Source organism: Pseudorca crassidens, chromosome 18, assembly GCF_039906515.1.
Source record: "Pseudorca crassidens isolate mPseCra1 chromosome 18, mPseCra1.hap1, whole genome shotgun sequence".
Classification (NCBI taxonomy): Eukaryota; Metazoa; Chordata; class Mammalia; order Artiodactyla; family Delphinidae; genus Pseudorca; species Pseudorca crassidens.
Genome location: NC_090313.1, coordinates 79,703,609 through 79,719,258, shown reverse-complemented (window position 1 = coordinate 79,719,258; position 15,650 = coordinate 79,703,609). Strand labels below are relative to the sequence as shown.

General features: G+C 44.1%; 2 protein-coding genes across 6 annotated transcripts in view; one reads left to right on the top strand and one right to left on the bottom strand.

Annotated features, from left to right (window-relative positions):
• The window catches only part of ZMYM5 (zinc finger MYM-type containing 5), a 90,673-nt gene that overhangs the window by 24,021 nt on the left and 51,002 nt on the right, over positions 1–15,650 (bottom strand). For 3 of the 5 annotated variants that reach the window (XM_067713854.1, XM_067713855.1, XM_067713856.1), the window contains 4 exons: positions 14,831–14,894; positions 7,925–7,993; positions 757–1,246; positions 425–518 (listed from right to left, as the gene is read on the bottom strand). In XM_067713854.1, coding sequence (XP_067569955.1) covers positions 425–518; positions 757–1,246; positions 7,925–7,993; positions 14,831–14,894 — 717 coding nt within the window. Of the gene's footprint in view, positions 1–424; positions 519–756; positions 1,247–7,924; positions 7,994–8,625; positions 8,775–8,908; positions 9,061–14,830; positions 14,895–15,650 lie in introns of those variants that run through there. The other 2 variants (XM_067713857.1, XM_067713858.1) reach the window with 2 other exon arrangements.
• On the top strand, positions 9,284–12,121 carry LOC137211402 (uncharacterized). Its single transcript, XM_067713849.1, has 2 exons — positions 9,284–9,925; positions 10,209–12,121. Exons 1-2 carry the CDS (start codon positions 9,412–9,414, stop codon positions 10,211–10,213), a joined length of 519 nt encoding a protein of 172 aa, XP_067569950.1. The 5' UTR covers positions 9,284–9,411; the 3' UTR covers positions 10,214–12,121.

Sequence of the window (15,650 nt, the reverse complement as noted above, 5' to 3'; positions counted from 1 at the left end):
TTTAAAACCAAAAATCAGAGACAAGCAGTCTAAAAGTAAACACTTGAAAAGCAAAAATTGAAAGGTCAGATTATGTAATTACAAATTAAATAAAATTTAATTGTTATGTAATATTACTTTAATCCTTTAGTTCACTATCCATCTTTTTATTCTATGACTTTTACATTAAAATAAAGATGCTAGTAAACAAAGATGGAGGTAGTAGTTATGGGAGTTTTCAATTAAAACATTTCACATATAAATCACATTGGGTAAAATAGAGTAGACTGCACAGTTTTATTTAGCAAAAAATTCTATTTTAATATGAAAGTTGACAAAAAATATTTCACATATAGAATAAAATAGATATAGGTACTAAAAGTAACAGCCAAAAGTTTATTTACTTAGGGTGGAAAGAAAATATTTAGTATCACTTACTGCTTACCAGGATTGTGATGAGCTGTAAATCCTCCGTTCTGAAAAACGTCTCCTGCCACATTCATTCTACCAGGATTAAAAGGTCCTACTGCAGTCTTGGTCTGTGAAGTTAAAGACGGGGTGTATGTTTGCATATTAACACCAAAGTTACTCGACTGCAGTCCGTTAGCGACATCTCCCAAGCTGGTATTCTATAGTGATGTTATATTTGTAATCATTAAGTTCATATCTCGCCCATCATTCAGAGCTTAATACCTCTTTCTAAGGTTGTAACATTAGTAATATGAATTTCAGAGTCGATTCTGTAGTGATAACACCATTACCCATTCCAGCATTTACCTTACTTCTTGAAAGACTGGAAGTGGAGAAATCCAAATCTTTGGTTCTGTTTTTACTTCCAGGAAGTGCCCATTCAATAAAACTAGAAGAAATTGTCATTTCCTTTCCATTTGTTTCCATGTCCTCTTCATCATCAATGACAATTGTCTCACTTATACTTCCCTTCTGAGAAGCCAAACCTCTTGAGGAAGGAAGAATTATGGAATAATTTCCTTGTAGCTTTTCATTTCTTGATGCAGCAAATATAAAATTTCTTTGATCAGCTATTATTGGAGCAGAACTTGAAGGAGGTTGTATAGATTCAATAAATACAACATCATCATCATCATCCTCTGCTGACGAGTTTCTAGATCTATTAACTAAAGGACTAGCTGGGTCACCAAATGCCATGTCCATGAAACTAGTTGCCATGGCTTTACTCCCTAATAAAACAGAAGTCTGTTCAGTCAAGTCTAATCCTCCCGCTGAACATTTATCTATGCCAAAGAACCTATAACAGAGAGAGAAGAGAAAAAAAAGTTCTAGTGTACTATGATCATTGCATTTTATTGCAATTAAATAGCACAAGTGAAATTTTAAATTATTTTATGTGATTTTATCTAAGTCCTTCCTTGAAACAGAAAATTGTTCAAAATAATTCCATCAATTACCAATAACTCAGGGTCCAAAAACAATCATTATACTAAATATACTTTTATCTACTAAAATGACTATGATATTGTCCAAACTCTATTTCCCTAGGGTCTTCTGTCATTGTTTTTCAAATTCTCTGCTTCCAACATTAAACCTTTCTGAATCTTTTTTTTTTTTGTCCTTGTTAAGGAATCACCAGACACTATGCTATAGGTTTTTTATACAAAATTCTGAAAAACCCATGATGTAGATATAATTCAATTCATTTTACAGATTAGGAAACGAATCTGGGTAAGGCCAAATAGGACTCAAACTCAGGGCTCTAACTCTAGGCTCCAAATTCTTAGCCACTTTGTTTTATTCAGCAAACACCTCTGTGTACCTACTATGCACTAGAGAATGACAAACGAAAGGATCCAGCAGAGACATAGTTGGAAGAATCTGGAGAAGTGACCGACCAATGAAGCACAGCTCTGAAAGCAGATGAGAGAAGAGGAAGAGGAGGATGCGTGCACAGCTGGTAGTGAAACTGATCATGAACAAAAGTCACCTTTATCTCAAAAGCGAGAGGGGAAAAGGTAAGTGTATGGCTGTCCCTTGGTGTCCACGGAGGGACTGGTCCCAGGATATCCATGGATGCTCAAGTCCCACAGTTAGCCCTCCGAATCCAAGGTTCCATATCCGCAGATTCAACCAACCCTGGATCGTGCAGTACTATAGTATTTACTGAAAAAGATCTATGTGTAAGTGGATCCGTGCAGTCCAAACCCATGCTGTTCAAGGTTTTGTCCAGTTGTAATTAGAACGTATGTAAGTATGTAGAAATAATAGATGGAAAGCTGAGGTAAGTTTATACATCCTGGCTTCAATTTTCTTAGAAGCTCAAGACAGTGAAGGAGGTAGGATCTGTATGGGTGTTGAATAATAAAGAAAAGTCACTCATACAGCAGTCATCATTCAATTTTAAACATCTCATATTGAAATATACTAAGTAACATTCTATTCTAAAATTTTCCCAACTAATTTTAAGTGATAGTACTTACAGTCATACATTCTGTAATGTTTATTCTTAATAGGCGCTATGCCGTTAAATATAGCAATTCAGTAAATGCTTATAAAGGTGAGGCAGGAACTATTCTTTTTCCCATTTTACCCATCAGGAAACTAAGACTCAGAAGATAAGAAGATAAGTAATCCACCTGGCCCGCCCAAGTCTCCACTGCTGGAAAGGGTAGAGTCAGGACTCAAATCCAAGAAATCTGACTCTATAATCTATTTCACAGCCACTACATTATATGCAATTACTGTATACAATTTTTTTAAAAATTACTTGTTTTATTAAGATGAGTGAATTCATTAAAACAAAATCAACATTCAAATAACTCTAGTTCAAAGATAAATAACAAATCTAAGGAACCAGTTTAAAAGGGTTATAAAGGAAATACAAAAATTAGGATCATGGTTAACACTCATCCAGTAAGCTTATTATGTGGTTGACTTTCAGAGAAAAGAGGCAATAATTCAGCCTAAACTGAATTATGAAATGTAAGAGCTGTTATATACGAATTCTCTCTGTCCTTTCTGTATTTGAATAAACCTAGAACAAAAAAGAACAATTTCTGGAAAAGAGCTATAGCTGACTCCACAGTACCCTCTGGTGGCTGTTAGGCCCTATTTTAATCTTCCCAAAGGAAATAACAGAAAGAGCATTCTTTATGCTCAGCTCATTGTAGTCATCTATTTCTGATAAAAGATTTAAGTATTCACCTATTTTCAAATTCCAGATTGTAAAAAAATTAAAACCTAACCCTAACCACTATCAGAAGTCATTGTGTATATAATTTAACCATCAAACACTTTCTTAATTCCATAAACATAAGACTACAAAAAAGTTTTAACCATTTCTATAACATTATCTAAAAAGAGAAAAAGTTATAGTTTAGCTAAGACACTCAGCCAATTACCTCACTTCATTGAGTTTTACTTTTTTTTTTTTTTTTAAAGATGTTAGGGGGTAGGAGTTTTTTAATTAATTAATTTATTTTTGCTGTGTTGGGTCTACGTTTCTGTGCGTGGGCTTTCTCTAGTTGTGGCAAGCAGGGACCACTCTTCGTCGCGGTGCGCGGGCCTCTCACTATCGCAGCCTCTCTTGTTGCGGAGCACAGGCTCCAGACGCGCAGGCTCAGTAGTTGTGGCTCACGGGCCTAGGTGCTCCGCGGCATGTGGGATCCTCCCAGACCAGGGCTCGAACCCGTGTCCCCTGCATTAGCAGGCAGATTCTCAACCACTGCGCCACCAGGGAAGCCCGAGTTTTACTTTTCTAAACTATAAACTGCAAATGGGGATAAAAAGGACTCTGAGGTTTTAATTGTGATAAGTGAACTTGCAAGTCCCTAGTCTCTCTGCCTGGACATATTACAGAGTGCAAAAAATGTTAAATCCCTCTCCACTGAGAGGGTATTCAGGCAAATACTTTGCCTACACCTTAGGATTTCAACAAATGTCTAGTTAATCTTAAATATTTACCTACTCTTCCTGGGGTATCTTATTCATCGACAACTATTTAATGTTTAATCGATCTTCATTTTGATGCAATGAAAATTAATATAAAATCAAAGGAAAATCCACACAGAGAAGTGCAGAATCTAATGGGCGTTCCCTGGTGGCCTAGTGGTTAGGATTCCAGGCTTTCATTGCTGTGGCCCACGGTTCAATCCCTGGTCGGGAAACTGAGATCTCACAAGCCTCGCAGTGCAGCAAAAAAAAAAGCTGTCCTAAGAACAGAAAGTTGGGCTGAAACCCCAGCAAGACTCTTAAATGCAAACTATCTCTAGGTTATGGGTAACAACCCTGCAAAGTTAAGAAAGTATTTAATTAGGGGTAAAAACAAGAGTTAACAGTAAAACAAAGACACAAATAAGGGTAGTTTGCCCTATTGTGTTTACTTTTAGTAACATCTCATAGCAGTTTTTATTTCCTAAAGGTTGCTACAATTATCTTTTTTTTCAAAAATTATGGTAAAATATATACAACATAAAATGCCATTTTAATCATTTTTAAGAGTGCAGTTCAGTGTTAGTTTTTTAAATATGTTTTTTTTTTTTTTGCGGTACGCGGGCCTCTCACGGTTGTGGCCTCTCCCGTTGCAGAGCACAGGCTCCGGACGCGCAGGCCCGGCGGCCATGGCTCACGGGCCCAGCCGCTCCGCGGCATGTGGGATCTTCCCGGACCGAGGCACAAACCCGTGTCCCCTGCATTGGCAGGCAGACTCTCAACCACTGCGCCACCAGGGAAGCCCCTTAAATATGGTTTTTTAAAGTTGTAAAAATTTCTGCTGAATTCTTAAGATATAACTGAGTATCATGAATTTTCCTGAGATCACCTTCTATTAAAAAAAAAACCAATTGAATAATTTAGTAGCCATTCAATATTCAATTATGTTTGTGTACAATTAAGTAAAACTTACATATTAAAATGAATCAGTTAAAAAAACAGCTGCTAAAATAGAAATGGTGAGATATTAATATGACAAGATTAGTATGTGATGAGAACGGTAAACTAACCTGCTCATGAGTCTTCAAATGTTAAAATCACCAAGAAAGTATTTTCAATTATTTAATTATTGCTTCAAAGGTTGATTTTTTGGCCACCTATAAGCACACCTATATTTTTGCGGCTCTATAAAAGATAAAGGATGCATGCTACAACAACCTGTTGAACACTAATGAGTTTTATGACATGTTCTACAGCACCTCTGGACTTAATATTGTCACAGAACAGATCTTTCTTAATATTAAAATATTTATATATTTACCTAAAAATAATATCAATTCCAAAGCCAGCTTCATGATAGTGAGTATATATTACAAGCATTCCCATTTAAAATCAGAAACAAAATAAAAATGTATGATGATTCTGGAGGTTTTACTCACAAATGTAATGAAACAGGAAAAAAGAAAAATCAAATGAACAGTTATGACAAACAGCAAGAGAATTACTTAAGTGTCTAAATACAAACCTACTATCTAGAAATCAATAGCCTAGTAGGGATTAAGACTGTAGACTGATCACACACAACTAACTTCAATCCCTTCTAAAACCTCCATAACAACAGTAAAGTTCCTACTGACAAGGAAAAGAAAAACAAAAAGAAGAAACAAAAGGAACAAAATTTGATAAGCTAAAGAGCAGGTGGATAAGCAGTTAACCAACTCTGCTGAGATAGCCAAACTCTAAAATAGTGATGGAAAAGGCTGAGAAATATCCTGACTTATGCTCAGAATCTTCACGAGACTCAAAGCCTATAGCTCCAGATATCACAGGACTAAGGAGCAGGTGGCTAAAACAGGAGGATGTGAAATCCCAAATCTCTTCCCTCCCTCTATTTTGGTGATGACAGGTCCTTCCCCACCCTGGCCCAAGTTCTAGACTTTTATTCTTTGGAGAGAATAGAACATAAGGTCTTTGTCTCAGGTTCACCAGACACTGGTGAATGCTTCAATAGCATGCATATGAAATGCCCCCTCTCTCACTTGATTTCCAGAGAGCTGGCATCCAGACTTCTATCTTGCAAGCAGCAGACTATTATTCCCTGGAAAACTTCTTTCTCAGAAACACTCCTTTCTGTGGAATTAGGAACACGAAAAAAGGAAAGACCTAAAAATAACGACTTTAAAGATTCTCCATCAACTGGCCAAAAAAGAACCACCCTACAGTGAAGCTCCAAGCTGAAAGTTCCATTCACTCTTCCAATCTATTCTCCATTTCCCAATTCTTAATCATGAGTAGACCTGTCAAGAACTATGAACTATCTGGAAAAAGCTTCTAATAAGAAAATTAGTTGTTAAAAGAGAGAAAAAAAAAAAAAACACAAAGGAAAGAAGAAAAGGCAGGAAAAAGAAAACGTAAAATGAAAACCCACAAACTATTAGTACTCTAGACAGACACATGACAAGCAAAGACCATATAAAACTAATATTTCTAGTATAAAAAAGAGCTTTTGGAAATGAAAAGCTTAGCAGAAATGGAAAACTCAGTAAGATAAAGCGGAAGAAATATCAGGAAACAAAACAAAGATAAGAATTGCAGCCACCATTAACTCTGTGTGTGTGTGTATGTGTGTGTCCCACATAACTTATGGGCTAGGCGGCGATTTACAATCTTCATAGCAATCGGGAAGACAGACACAATTTACTCACTTATAAAATGTGCATAATAAAAATGTATTTAATTGAATAAGATGTGCATCTATAAAGATGCATTTATTGACTCTTACTTAGCTTGCACTTGCCAAAGTAGTAAGAGAGCAGAGATGTGAACCCCAATATGGCTGGCACTAAACCTAGTCCTTTGCACACTGCGCTCAACTACGCTAGGAACACACTGCTGAGAAAGTGGCTTTTCTAAGTGGTAATACCTGAGTCAGTGACTTGATCTCCCGCCAGTCTTTAAGTCCCCGCTAGTTCCCTTTCCCTATGAAGGTCCCTCATAGCTCTAGCATCCTACCCACAACCCTTCATCTCACAAAACTATCAAGTAACGTGAAATATCAGCACTTCAGATACCCGATGAACATTACCCAGTTGAAACAATATCCATTCCTAAAAGCTGTCTAACTAATGAAGTGTGCTGCGACGCCTAACAGCCTATGTGCAAAGCCAAGTTTGTCAAGGATTTACAAGGGCAGAGGGAAGGCAGGAACACTACTATGAGAGATGCACTAATCACAGGTTTCTTTTTGATGACCAGTGGAAAACTGATCCAAAAGGACAAAATAGGCAGGACCTAAGACTATACAGAATCCCAGATAATACATGGAGAATCAGATTTAAAAAAAAAACACATCATTTTCAGACTCTTAATAAAATTATTGATTCAGGCAAGGATTGGTGTTAAAGCCATTAACTGAACAGCTGACAGAGCACTGGACATTTTATTGCACCAAAGTGAACAGCACATAGGTTACTTCTTAGTAACAAGGAAACAACACATTAACTTCATAATGGAGGCTGTCACTACCAATTCCGTGGTCAGTCTCAGAATCACGGCTAGGGTGAGAACTAGATTATCTCCTCTTTTTTTTTTTTAAAGACTATCTCCTGACTTGACCCTGGCTAGAGAGCTGCCAGGGTGCGTAAACACAAATAAATCTTCCTCAAAGAGACGACAAACTCACACAGAAGTATCGCCTCCGTCGACCTAACAACAGTACATTCAGTAATTTTTCTTAATCCAGCGATGAAGAAAAAAATTATTTCTATCCATAAGAAGGCCAAAAAAACCCCAAAGCTAACCAGAAAGCATTAAAAACGGAGCTACCTTTAACTCTTGTTTTAGAACCCTAGAGAATACAAGCAGTGTAAAATGTCAGCGCCCGCTCCCAGTGCGTTCCCAGGGTTCAGCCTGGCCTGGCTCTGGCGACAGGGCCCGCCCCAGAAACCCGCTGAAGGTAAGAGAAAGAAAGGCAAGCGCCACAGAGGCGCACCCTGGCGCGGCGCTCACGGTACTGGACAGAAACGCGGGGACAACTACTCACAGTGGCGGCGCGGTCCTCCTCAGCTTCAGACAAACGTCCACCAGACTGGCCTGAAGGCGATTCCTGGTCCTAGAACGAAGAATGACAAATGATTTAGTGCTAGCCAACCTGGACGCAGCACCGGCTCGTAACCACCAGCGAGACGGAGCAAAGGGACAAGAGGTCAAGGCGTCTCCGCGCTCTCCCCCCCTCCCCCAACGCAATGCCGCCGAGACGCCAGGTACAAACAGCAAGGCCCCGCCACGACCACAAGAGACTACACGGTCCCTATGAACAACAGGAGGGAGATGGAGGGCGAGCGCAATCTGGACGCCAGCGGGGAATCCTAGCCCCCGATGCTGCCCACCCTCCGCCGTCCCCGTCGCGCCCGGACCCACTCGCGGGCAACTCGCGTCGCCGCGGGGCGGAAACCCCCGCACTGGCCCGGAGCCCGAGACCTGCCCGCTCCGCGTCCGCCATTAGAAACTCGCCCAGATAAACTGTGACGAGAAGACGCGGCGCGCCGCGGCCACGGCGGCAGAGGAGGGGACCGGCGCGGAGTTTCCGCGCCCTCGCCGCCAAACTTGGGGACCTCGCGCCGTCGCCGCCGCCAGGACGGTGCGAGCGCTGCCCCGAGCACCCACGGAGGCGCCCCTCCCCCCCGCCGCCGGCCCCCGCCCCGGGCGGCCCCGAGCGACCCCACCCGCCGGCGGCCGCCTCACCCGGCCCTCGCGGCCGCGCCAGCACCCCCGCAGCCCGCGGGCCGCCCGCCAAGGCGCCTGGGACATCAGCGGAGCCGCCGGCAGCCCGAGACGCCGACGCGCTAGCGGCAACGGCGGCCGCGCCGCGGGGCGCCTGTCCCGCGTCAGTGGGAGGCTCCGGGGGCCGCCCTCACCCATCTCCGCCTCCCGGCGCCTCCGCCTACGCCTCCGGAGGCTGCGCCGCTCCCGGCCAACCCCACTGTCGGCGGTTCTGGGCTGGAGCCTAGGCGGAGACAAGCCTCACCCGGTTGTGGCTGCGGCTTCGCGGAACGAACCTCCCCGCCCCCAGACCCCGCGCCTTGGGCAACAAGCGCAACTCCGCTCCGTCCAGTCCCGGCTTTAGCGCTGGTGAGGAGGCGGACGCTGCGGCTGCAGCGTCGCGGCGCGGCCCGGAAGGCCCCGCCCCCCACGCCCTCATTGGGGGCAGGGGAGGGCGGGCCGGGCGGCTCGGGCCCGCCCATTGGCTGCGCCCACCTGCCTCCAGGAACCCCCCTCGAGGGGGTGGTCCGACGCCCCGTCCATCAGGCGCAGGCCACACCCCCGCACCTCTATTCCACCCCCACCTCCTCCTTCCCGGCTCCACCCCGGCCCGACCCGTGAGAGTCGGGTCGCAGACGCGCGTGCCCGCTGCACCTGCCTCGGCTTGGCCCCAGGCGGCCCGAGGGCCTGAGCCGGGCCGCCTGCCCCCGCAGCGTCTGCCCCCGCAGCGTCTGCGAGGGACGCCGCCCGAGGATCGTCGCGGCCTCGATGTCCCCCACCCCCTCCCTGTCCAGTGTCTGGGAGTCCCGTGAGGGCCGAGCGGGCAGGGGCTGCGGTGACGCGGGCGGGAGCCGGGGGCCGAGAGGCCGGCGGCGGGGGTGCCCGCGCGCTCCGAAGGCTGGAAGCGCTCTCCCTCGCCTCAGCCCCGTGGGGAGGCGTCCCTCGCTCCCGTCATGGCTGCGGGAGGAGACGACGTCCTCCATCTTGTCGGGGCCGCGGGCGGAACTCGGGGCAACTCCGACTCGTCCCGGCCCGGGCTGGGTCTCGCCGCCCGGACGCGAGGACAGCGCCCTCTGCCGGCTCCACACCTGGCCCCGGCCGGCACGACGGGGCCCGGCCCGGATGCCGCTCCCGCCTCCGCCAGCCAAGATGGAGGCGGCTGCGGGTCCACGAGCGGGGCGCCCGCCTGTCGGAAGGGCTGGGCCGGCCCCCGAGCCTCTGCCCTCGTCGGCGCCCAGGCGGACGAGGCCCCGGGCCGGCTCCGCGGCGGGAGGGAGCGCAGGTGCGGACCGGGCTGGGCCGGGTCGGGCGAGCTCCGACCAAGGAGCCACCTGGGCGGCGGGTCTCTGCTTTTGTTCGTCGTCTACCACCTATGTCCCGGGCGCACATCACGGGCTGTGCGGGTCCCGAGGTGTCACGTAGGAGGTGAGCGGGGAGGCGGCCCTGGCGGCAGTCGGTGGGACTGCAGCCGACACTGTTGGTTTTAATAGAAGTTGGTGAAACACCGTATGACCATGATTTCTGGAAATACGGCTAACATGATTTTCCTTCTTTTTTAAAAACAGATTGAGCCCCCTTTGATTATTTCTTCTGGAGACTGGTAAAGGCATGGGTTTACTGAGTGACAGACACAGATCAACGAAGACAAAAGCACTGTTAATGGATTGATGAGAGTCCCGTGTAATCTAAGTCCTGTGGTACTTACTGTACCGTCAAGACCATCTTGATTCAGAAAATGCAGAAACACCCTTCATGATAAAACCACTCAACTAACTAGGAAGAGAAGGAAACTACCACCACAGAATAAAAGTCATGTATGAAAAACCTCAGCTAACATCATTCTCAATGGTAAAGGACTGAAAGCTTTTCCTCTAGGAACGGGAACAAGGCAAGCATGCCACTTTCACCACTACTATTAAACATAGTACTGGAAGTTCTAACCAGAGCAATTAGGTAAGAAAAAGAAAGGAAAGATATCCAAATCGAAAAGGAAGAAGTAAAATGATCTCTCTTTGCAGATCATATAATCTTACATACACAAAACCCTAAAGACTCCAGAAAAAAAGCTTTTAGAACTAACAAATGGGGACTTGCCTGGTGGTCCAGTGGTAAAGGATCCACCTTACAATGCTCGGATCGCGGGTTCCATCCCTGGTCAGGGAACTAAGATCCCACATACCGAGGGTCAACTACGCCTGCTTGCCACAACTACTGAGCTTGTGCACCTCAACTAGAGAGGCTGTGTGCCACAAACTACATGTGCCTTGGAGCCTGCAGGCCACAACTAGAGAGAAGCCCGCGCCCCACAATGAAGAGCCTGCATGCGGCAACAAAAGATGCTGCATGCCTCAACAAAGATCCCACGTGCCGCAACTAAAACCCAATGCAGCCAAAAATAAATAATTTTTTAAAAAACTAATAAATGAATTCAGCAGAGTAACAGAATATGAACTCAAACCCCAAAAATCAGTTGCATTTCTGTACACTAACAGTGAACAACCTGTAAAGGATATTAAGAAAACAATTCCAGGGAATTCCCTGGCAGTCCAGTGGTTAGAACTTGACGCTTTCACTGTGGTCGCCTGGGTTCAATCCTGGGTCGGGGAACTAAGATCCCGCAAGTGGCACGGTGCAGCCAAAACAACAACAACAAAAAAATAATTCCATTTACAGTAGAATCAAAAAGAATAAAATACCTAACGAACATAATCAAGTAGATGAAAGACTCATACAATGAAAACTACAAAACATTGCTGAAGTAAATTTAAAAAGACATAAATAAATAGACATCCTATGGTCACGGATTGGAAGACTTAATATTGTTAAGATGTCAGTGTTACCCAAAGCAATCTGTAGATTTAATGCAATCTTTATCAAAATCTCAGTGACATTTTTACAGAAATAGAAAAATCCATTCTGAAATTCATATGGAGTCTCAAGGGACTCCAAAGTGTCAAAACAATCTTGGAAAAGAAGAAAGCTGGATGACTGACACTTCCTGACTTCAAAACTTACTATAAAAGTTCAGTAACCAGACTTCCCTGGTGGCGCAGTGGTTAAGAACCCACCTGCCAATGCAGGGGACACGGGTTCGAGCCCTGGTCCGGGAAGATCCCACATGCCACGGAGCAACTAAGCCCGTGCGCCACAACTACTGAGCCTGTGCTCTAGAGCCCGAGAGCCACAACTACTGAGACCCGCATGCCTAGAGCCTGTGCTCTGCAGCAAGAGAAACCACCGCAATGAGAAGCCCGTGCACCGCAATGAAGAGTAACCCCCGCTCTCTGCAACTAGAGAAAGCCTGCGTGCAGCAATGAAAGATATTGCATGCCTCAACGAAGATCCCACATGCTGCAACTAAGACGCGACGCAGCCAAAAATAAATAAAAAAATTTTTAGAAATGACACAAATGAACCTATCTATGAAGGAGAAATAGAATCACAGACATAGAGAACAGACTGGTGGTTGCCAAGGGGGAGGGGGTTGAGGGAGGGATAGAGTGGGAGGTTGGTGTTAACAGATGTAAGCTTTTATATATAGAATGGATAAACAAAAAGGTCCTACTGTATAGCACAGAGAACTATATTCAATATCCTGTGATAAACCATAATGGAAAAGAATATTTAAAAAAACATATATATGTATAACTGAATCACCTTACTGTACAGAGTAATTAACAAAACATTGTAAATCAACATACTTCAATTAAAAAAACAAACAGAAAACAGTGTGACACTGGCACAAAGTTAGACATATAGAACAATGCAACAGAATGCAGAATCCAGAAATAAACTCAGTCATACATTGTCAATGATTTTTGACAAGGGTGCCAAGACCATTCAATGACAAAAGAAGAGTGTTTACAATAAATGGTGCTGGGAAAACCAGATATTCACATGCAGAAAAATGAAGCTAGACCATTACCCAACAACACATAGAAAATTAGCTCAAAATGGATCAAAACCTAAATGTAAGAGCTAAAACTCTTAGAAAACAACATTGTGTAAAAGCTTCACAATATTGATTTGGCAATCATTTCTTGGATATGACACCAAAAACACAGGTAACAAAAGATAAAGCAAACTGGACTTCATGAAAATTAAATTTGGGGGGCATCAAAAGACACTATCAACAGAGTAAAAAGGCAACTCACAGAAAGAGAGAAAATATTTGCAAATCATGTATCTGTGAGGGATTAATATCCAGAATATATAGAGAACTCCTGAAACTCAGTAGCAAAAAACAGCCCAATTATAAACTGGCAAAGGACATAAATAGACATTTCTCCAAAGAAGATATACAAGTTGCCAATAGCACATGACAGGATGCTCAATATCAGTAATCACTAGAGCACAGTAAATCAAAACTACAAGGAAGAATGTCAGGGTTCAATTTCTGATTCCACATCTAAGGCACTTGGAAGTTGCCACTTTGTCCTAAAAACAAATGAAAAGCTAAATAGACCGAAAAATGGACAACTCTACCAGGATCCATAAGTGAGTTGAGGACACAAGGCAAACCACATCCCTCAGGACTGGAGGAACAGACCGTCCAACACAGGGAGCCCTGGTTGGCCGGAGCAAGACCGGGAGTGGAACTGCCCATGGGAACCAGTGCTATGGTCGGAAAACCTGAAGAGTGGCTGGAGGCTCAGGGTGGATAATTTTTTTTTAATATTTATTTATTTTTATTTTTGGCTGCGTGGACTCTCTAGTTGTGGCGCGCAGGCTTAGTTTCCTGGCAACATGTGGGATCTTAGTTCCCCGAAAGAACCTGTGTCCCCTGTGTTGGAAGGCAGCTTCTTAACCACTGGACCACCAGGGAAGTCCCTCAGTGTGGATAATTTTGAGAGTTAAAAAGCTGAAGAGGACCCAGTCGGGGAAGGGGGTGGGCACAGTTCTGTGAGTTTTACATCCAGGAGCTTGACCAGGTTCTTACAGTAAATATCAGGAAAAATCCCTTCTTGCTTCCTGCAGTGGGCAGGGAAAGGGAACTGTTTTGCAGCCAGAGCACACCGTTCTTTTTAACAACCTGCCCTCAGGAGAAACTATGTAACCAGAGCCTAACCTGACCTGGGGGAAGGGAAACACCCAGCTTCAGCCCCCTCTGGCCTCTCACCTGAGAGAAGGCAAATATCCAACTCCAGCCCACCCTGACCATCCTCTCCCGGGAAATGTGAAGAAATAAAACAACAGAAAACGCTTGTGAAGTTCACAGTCCCCAGTTCACAGGCTCCTTAAGACCAAGACCCAGTCATAGGGCTTTGGATGGCTTCCCCTCTCTCCCCACCTCATTACAAAGGGCCTAATCACAGCAGTTCCTTTCACCCAGCATATTATGCCTGGCAATCGAGACATATAACGCATACCAAAAGGCAAAAGACAGGGGTAGGGACTTCCCTGATGGTCCAGTGGTTAAGACTCCGTGCTTCCAGACATAGAGAATGAACTTGGGAAGGGTAAGCTAGGACGAAGCAAGAGAGGGGCATGGACATATATACACTACCAAATGTAAAATAGCTAGTGGGAAGAAGCCGCATAGCACAGGGAGATCAGCTCTGTGCTTTGTGACCACATAGAGGGGTGGGATAGGGAGGGTGGGAGGGAGACGCAAGAGGGAGGAGATATGAGGATATATGTGTGTGTATAGCTGATTCACTTTGTTATAAAGCAGAAACTAGCACACCATTGTAAAGCAATTATACTCCAATAAAGATGTGAAAAAAAAAAAAAGACTCCATGCTCCCAGTGGGGGCCGGGTTCAATCCCTAGTCAGGGGACTAGAACACACATGCCACAACTAAGATCCCGAGGGCCGCAACTAAGACCAGGCGCAGCCAAATAAATAAATATTGGGAAAAAAAAAAAGGGGTAAAGAAGGGCATTAATAAGTCGATTTTCCAAGAAGACTTACAGCTCTTAACGTGTACATTCTTCCCAAGCTCATATGGGTAGATCACTTTCTGGGTCATTGAACACACCTTAAATTTAAAAGAATAGAAATTCTACAGTGTCTGATCTTAGACCACAGTGTAATTAACCTAGAATTAAATAACAGAAAGATAACTGGAAAAATCCCCAAACAAACGGGGACTAAACAACACACTTTTAGATAACATGAGTCAAAGAAGAAATCCCAAAAGAAACTAAAGTATTTTGAACTAAATGAAAAGGAAATACAACTTACCAAAATTTGTGGGATACAGTGAACGTAGTACTTAGAGTGAAATTTATAGCACTGAACGCATATGCTGGAAAAGAAGAAAGATCTACAATTAGTCAAAGAAGTTTCCATCTAAGGAAACTAGAAAAAGAAAAGCACATTAAATAAAAAGTAAGCAGAAAACAAGAAATAAGAATTAGAGCAGAAACCAATTAAATTTGGGCATAACCTACTTGAAATAGACCAATTCCTTGAAAGACACAACCTGCCAAAACTCACACATGGAGAGACAGACAACCTGAATACTGTGTAATTAAAAAAAAAAAACTTGAATAAAAAGTTTTTAAAAAGTACACATGAGCCAACTTTAAATGGGTCTCACTAACTGTAGTAGACTGAATAATGTCTCCCAAAGATATCAGTTTCTAATCCCTGCAGTCTGTAACTGTTTCTTTATACGGCAAAGGTTTGCAAATGTAATTGAATTAAGGGTCTTGAGTTAGGCAGATTATCGGAGAATCAGTGAGGGCCCTAAGTGCAGTCACATATATCCTTATACGAGGGATCCGTGTAAGATCTGACACACAGAGAGAAGAAAGCAACGTGACCATGGAGGTAAACGTTGGAATGCGGTGGCTCCAAGTGAAGGTGCGCGGTGCCCGCCAGAAGCTGGAAGTGGTAAGGAATGGGTTTGGGCCTGAACCTGCAGAGGGAACGCAGCCCCGCCAACACCTCGCGTTTGGCCCGGTTAAACTGATTTTGGACTTCTGTTATCCAAAACTATGAAATTATATATTTTTTAATTAAAAAGAACGCAATGATTATTGCCCCGTGTCTTTGGGTT

Bases quoted from the DNA above. Each gene is read 5' to 3' on its own strand.
- LOC137211402 (XM_067713849.1), top strand. From the start codon at position 9,412: ATGTCCCCCACCCCCTCCCTGTCCAGTGTCTGGGAGTCCCGTGAGGGC.